General features: G+C 48.0%; 1 protein-coding gene across 1 annotated transcript; it reads right to left on the bottom strand.

Moving 5' to 3' along the window:
• Nucleotides 1-1,089: 1,089 nt before the first annotated feature.
• Nucleotides 1,090-4,490, bottom strand: AURKC (aurora kinase C). Its single transcript, XM_045773816.2, has 6 exons — nt 4,098-4,490; nt 3,668-3,859; nt 3,197-3,335; nt 2,301-2,449; nt 1,553-1,727; nt 1,090-1,381 (listed from the first exon to the last, which is right to left on the bottom strand). The coding sequence occupies exons 1-6, from the start codon at nt 4,274-4,276 to the stop codon at nt 1,211-1,213; spliced, it is 1,005 nt and encodes a 334-aa protein (XP_045629772.1). The 5' UTR covers nt 4,277-4,490; the 3' UTR covers nt 1,090-1,210.
• Nucleotides 4,491-6,454: the final 1,964 nt, after the last annotated feature.

The following is a 6,454-nucleotide window of genomic DNA, read 5'->3' as shown; positions in this document are numbered from 1 at the left end:
GGAGATCCTACTGGAGGGAAGACAGCTGCTCTAGCGGTAAAGTGACCGCGGAGACCAGGATGTCGGAAGCCCCCTCCCACGTGGCGAACGCGCCCCGCCCCGTCCCTCCTGGGCCTCCTCTGGGCCAGCGCCAGCGCCATGGGCTGCCGGGCCTTGACGCGCGGAGTGGGCCCCAGGAGCCTGAGGAGCGGTGTGCGAGCCCCCGAGGCGGGGAGGCCGCACGTGAGCGAGGCTGGGGGGAGGTCGGGACTCCAGTCCGGAGCAAGGGCAGTTTCAAGTGCCTGTTTCCCGTGGGCACATCGATCTGTGTCTGAGGGCCGGCAGAGGGGTCGTGCGTGGACACAGAAATTCGGGAGTTGTTAGCAGATGCCTCTATCTCAAGTGTCCACAAGAGTGAGACTAGGTGGAGAATGGAATAGACAGGGGCGAACCCTGAACCAACCCGCCGTTAAGAAGTTGCAAACAAGAAACCAACAAAATCATGTCAGGAATTCTAATAATCCTTTCAGAATTATATTAGGCAAAATCTTATAAGTCACCATCAGTGACTTCTTTTTTCTTCTCATGACTATGAAAGTGAGAGAATAAAATCTCACTTCTAATGAATTGAGAATACATATGGTTATGCAAATGGAAACTATGCAGAAATGCCAAGAGATTTAATTTTACGGAACATTACTGAGCCACGAGAATGAAATTTTGCCATTTGTAACAACATAGATGGAGCTAGAGTGTATTATCCTAAGCAAAATAAGTCAGAGAGAGTAGCACTGATGAACAGTGAAACATTTTGTCACACAGATGGTAGCATGCTGGGTATCAGTATAAAGAGGGTGGACCTCTGGGTTGATCAGAGTCCTGGTTTACAAATGGCATACTCCTGAAAACATGGGGAACAGTACATGGAGTCTAGAAGCAAATGTGGTAGGTGGTAGGTTGTATACCACCAGGGTGGTTACCTGCACAAAGTAGTAACTAGTTTTCAGGGTAGTTGAGTCACTATCCCTGAGGGCCAGGAGGGACATCATCTTGAGACACTCTCTTGGGAAAGAGTGTCTACAAGAAATAAAGATTCCACCCAGTCACACATCAAAATGATTCCACTTTTATTAATTAGCATCTTGCATCTTAGAAGAAACAAAAGACAGATAAGATAGTAGAGCCAGGAGAGCTCCCAAGACAAACACAATAAAACAGGTGCAGTCAGGGCTCAAGAAGCCATCTGAACAGATGGAGGGAACACCCTCTGAGAGTGGGCCCGGACCCAGGGGTGCTCTAGGATCTGGGCCAAGGGCAGCCGCTCGGAAGGCTGGTATCTGAGAAGCCTGGAGATCAAGTCCTGGGCCCCCAAAGGTAATGATGAGGGAAACCTTACATCTACCTGATGAGTCCAGAGAAGAAAAAAGAGAATGTGGTTAATTTCTGTTCTGTTTTCTCCATTCCTTAAGACCCTTCAAAGCACTGTTCTGGATCTTACTAGACAATCTTTGTGTGCACCCCAGGCTCTGCAGCCCTGGCTCCCTAGCGAATGCCCGGAGTGTAACCATCCTACCTTGAGGATGCGTCTGTAGGTCTCATTATGGGAAGGGCTCTCAAAGGGTGGATTTCCCACCAGCAGCTCATAGCACAGCACTCCAATGCACCACAGATCAACCTTCTCATCGTATATTCTCCTTTCAATCATTTCTGGGGGCAAGTAGTCCAGAGTCCCGCACATTGTCTTTCTCCTAGATGACAGCAGGGAAGGGAGCACTGTGCAGAGGCCCAGAAGAAGGGCAACCCTCCTTTTCTAGATTCCAGTGAGATGGGAGACCCTAAAAAGCCTGAGCAGTCCCCTCCTGAGTATGGGAATTTGGAAACACTAAGTTTTAATAAGGATCAAGGTTTAGGGAAGGCAAATATTGGGACCCACCAATTCCGTATTTTGGAATTATTCATACAGTTATGTAGCTGATGATCCAGGATGTTTTCAGAATATTTTGGGCATCAGTAGAGATTTTGAACAAACTGATGGTGCATCAAGAGGGACCAAGTAAAATACCTGGAATTATGGAGCAATGATTCTTACTTACATGGAAACTTACTGGGAAAGTTACGTGTTAACAGAGATCAAGAGATGAAAGGTAAGATTGAGCCACATTCTTTCAATCTACAAATGCACATTAAATATATGCATATGAAAAAGTCAGTACTCAAATACAAAACCAAGTTTGTATCTGGGTCTTACACGTGGAATGAATTAAATTGGATCATTCCTAAGTGGCACTCAGGGCCCATGCCGCCACCACCACCTGACCTACCTCAGAGATGGGGTGTGCACAGACCAGCCAAAGTCTGCAATCTTCACCTCACCCCTGAACCCCAGCAGTAGGTTCTCCGGCTTAATATCCCTGTGAATCACCTTTTTCTCGTGGCAGTAGGTCAGAGCATCTGCCAATTCCTCCATTATCTGAGTGAGCAAAGAAAAAGCCATCTGGAAATGAAGCCTGCCACAATTTCATATGAGATAAAATACTCCTCGTGCATTTTATAGTTGTAGTGGAATCTTTTATTTCTTGCTTACCGACCCTGTTATTTCCTTAATGCCACCACAATTCTTGGTGGGGGAGGGATTCCTCTCCCCATTTTATGTGGTCTTATAGGAAGGATGGATGCTGAAGTAAACAGAACTGCCCTTTTGCCCTAGAACAGCAAGTAGCTCGACACAGGACCTATGCTGAGCTAAACAGATGATCTCCCACAAGACTTGAGGCTTGAAGAAAGGACACAAAAGCAGGAGGAAAATTGCAAGGTCACTCATTCTGACAGCAAGCTGACCCTGGGATAATTGTTGCTCTGATTTCCCATCCGAAGCCCTCTAGAAATCTCTTGCTTCTTATAAGCCAGTCTACTCACTTGTTCAGTGAACTTCATAGGCTTTTAACATGCTTCTCTGCATAAGGTAGTGGAATTAGACTGTCTTGTTTATAACTAAAGAATCAAAATTCATACACACTAATTATTAATATTGTGGGGTAACTAGGGTATCAAACTGTGAAGTTATGGGCTGTATGTGTCATTATGTAAAAGGTACAGAATTCAGAAATAAAAAAAAAAAAAGAACCTGGACAATAATGACAGCCACAAGCAGTGACCCTGCCCCCCACCAGTCCACACTAAACTCATGGGCCCGAGAACCACCAGGCCCCCAGCTCACCGTGGCTGTGTGCTGTTCATCCAATGTGTGGCTCTTCTGCAGCTTCTTGTAGAGCTCACCCCTTGGAGCATATTCCAGAATCAGGTACACGCGGCGGGCATCATGGAAATAGTTGTATAGGCGTAGGATATTGGGGTGTCTGGAGAAGAGACAGAGGAAGGGTCAGACTCAAGGCCCAACTCCTGATACTATCACAAGTGACTGATCACACAAGGGGAAAATTGGGCTGGGACCAGAGTAATAGCAGCCTGATACTGGAGTGTGTGAGAGAATGGGAGCAGGCATCAGGATTTGGGTGTCTGAAACATGGAGGATTACACGGTGTAAGTGGAATGAACTGGAAAAAAAAAATCTTCAAGATGGTCTATTTGAGGGTAGTTTGGGGGGAATGCTGGGTTCAGATGCCAGAGATGAAAGAGAAAACAGAAGAGTAAGAAGCCAGTGCCGAATTCTTGTGCATGCTGTCCTTACTGTAGATGCGCCTGGATTTCAATTTCCCTGCGCAGTTGGTGCTCCAGTCCTTCCTTTTCTATCTGGGACTTGAAGAGGACTTTCAGGGCCACGATAAAATGGCTTTCCTTGAGCCGAGCCAGGTACACATTCCCAAATTTTCCCTTTCCCAGAGGACGCCCGATTTCAAAGTCATCAATTGTGAGGCGCCGCCTGAGAGGAAAGGAAGAAAAGAGCCTTAGTTTGGTAGGTGGGTGGAGGGCATTCAGGGATTCGGAATGCTCACCTTCCTCTTTCACTTCAACCCCCTCTGCCCTTTGCCCTTCTCAGGGGCACCAGGCTGTCTGGTCAACAGCTCTCAGTCCACGAGCCAACACTAGGCACGTGCAGCTTGTTCTTCACTTCTCGCCCCACTGCCTTTCCACTTCCAGACACAGCGCGAGACACTCACACGGGCGGGATGCTGAGCTCCACGTGGCCTGCTGCAGCTGCGTGAGTCAGACAGACAGAAGTCGACACTTCCTTCGGTGCAGCCTCCACCCCCGACGATGACACCAGCCCTTTGCAACCTTTCCTCTGGTCCTGGGTCCTCTCCCCTTCACCTGCGGCATGAACACCGCCCGAATTCATCGCAGCGTTTGGGTTTCCCGAGAAGAGACGGTGACAGGACGCCTTCCTAAGCCCTTTGGAAATGTCCTGAAAAGGGTGAAGGTAGGTAACAGTCAGGCTGACGCTCCTTGGATGCCGACCTGCCCCTACGCGGCCTCCTCCGGGAAGCGCCCGCACAGACACCCCCAGGAGCTTCCCCCGCCTTCGCAGGCTGGGACCCACCGAGCCCACGGAAATCCTGGGAAGCCTGGACTAGGGCCTTTATCCTATCGCCCCCCTCATTGGCTGAGCCTGCAGCTCCTGACCGACTCCTATTGGTTGAAACTTCTGAGCGCGTAGGCAGCGTGCCCAATAGAAGAGACAGAAATGGGAGCTTCCGCCCACCCTTAGCCAATGAGATTGCAGGGCGCGGAGACCTGCGGGTCGCTGGGGCGGGGCAGGGTCCGGTTGGACACCCGAGCTGGGGCCTCGAGAAGGAAGGGGACCTCAGAAGACCGGGGACGAGCAGAGAGCTGCGGACAGGGCACGATGCCAAGAGGTCTCAATGGTTGAATACTACATAAATCCGTGAGTGTGAGAATACATGAATGAACCGACAGTCGTGCACGTGGGAGTGAATAGACACCGACTGCAGGAAGCTGCAGGGTGCCCCTGCGGAGTCCGCAAACCACGTGCGCGCTGCCCCGCCCCGCCCCCGCTCGAGGGTCGTGTCACTTGGGCCACTCCACAGGGCCCTCCTCCATCACGCTCCCCGAAATTTCTGCCTCCTCCCCGAATGTCTTGCAACTCTTGCTCTCCCCACTCCACCCCACAACCCCCGGAGCCTCCCCCAGCCTAGGACTTCAGGCCCATCCGGCGCGATGACACAGAGCCGAGTCACCCCTTGCCTCCGTGTATTTGTTGGACCAGCAAAAAATTTTTACCAGCAAAAAAAAAGAGGGGGGCTTATTTGGAAATAACAGAGAATTACAATTAGGGACAAGGAAGCTACAGCAAAAACCATAGGCTAGTCCCTCAAACATAGGAGAGGAACACTTTTATGGAGAAAGAAATTTGGGAGCAGTTGTTTTGAAGGAAAGTCCATTGGAGAAAAACACAGATTAGTAAAAGACAGTTTCTTATCGGTTGAGTTGCAGGGGCCGTCGATTTCTTGTAGGAAACGCAGTGTATGTACATCTTTCCTCCTTGGAGCCTATAATTGATGATTCTTTCCTGTTGAGGATTCTTCTGTTAGGATCTGTAATTGACATCCATAGACAGCATGTGAGAGCTTCCCCCCTGGCCGCCTGACTCCATTTTAGTGAAATTTCCTTTTATTTTCACAGACCCTGTAATCAGTTTGCATTTGGGGTCTCAAATAGTAGAAACAATCAACATGTCTATTTGGCAAATACAGAAGTTTCAAAAAGTTTTAAATGGCATTCTTTTAGAAAGGTAACAATATAAATTGCTGGAGAAATAGAATTTAACAAGAAAAAATCTCCGAACCCAGGAAACCTCTCCACAAAGATAGTAGAGAAATAAAAAAGTTTATTACTGAATGAACCTTAAACCAGAATGTGAGGCCATATCACAGATAATCACTAAGAGATGGCAAAGTCAGAAAGATACCCTTTCGTATAGCCAAGCAGATACCGGTTTTCTCAGTGTCTCCCATTACATATTTTCAACATAGGCAATAATTAGTCCTCAAGTAACAAAACACGACAGCACCACTTGTTACACAATTCATCCTAAATTTACCTAGTAATTGGGGTAGCTATCTGCTGCTACATTGGCTTTCTATAAGGGAAAACAAACTTCTCATTACCTGAGGGTGGAAGGTAATGTTGACCTTAAAAATAAAAGTTATCTTACCAGCAAAAATGGGTTTATTCAGAAATAGCATAGAATTGCAATCACAGACATGGAAGCTATGGTAAAACCACAGGCAAATCCAACAAAGAGAAAAGTTATTTTATGGAGGAGGAGGAAGTTGCTTTGGTTGTTTCGAACAAAATCCTTTGGAGAAAACAGTTGAAGGTGATGACAGTTTCTCATTGGCAGAGTTGCAGGGATGGTTGACCTTGTGGGAGATGCAGTGTCTGTATTTCCCTGCTGGGGCCTATAGTTGACAATTCTTTCTGAGATTGACTTGGAGTGGTGCTGTGTGAGAGGTCGCCCTTCTGGCCTCCCAGCTGTTTTAAATGTTTCCCTTTA

This window comes from Ursus americanus, chromosome 21 (genome assembly GCF_024610735.1).
Source record: "Ursus americanus isolate L20-20 chromosome 21, mUrsAme1.1.p, whole genome shotgun sequence".
Taxonomy (NCBI): Eukaryota; Metazoa; Chordata; class Mammalia; order Carnivora; family Ursidae; genus Ursus; species Ursus americanus.
This window is presented reverse-complemented; position numbering and strand designations above follow the sequence as displayed.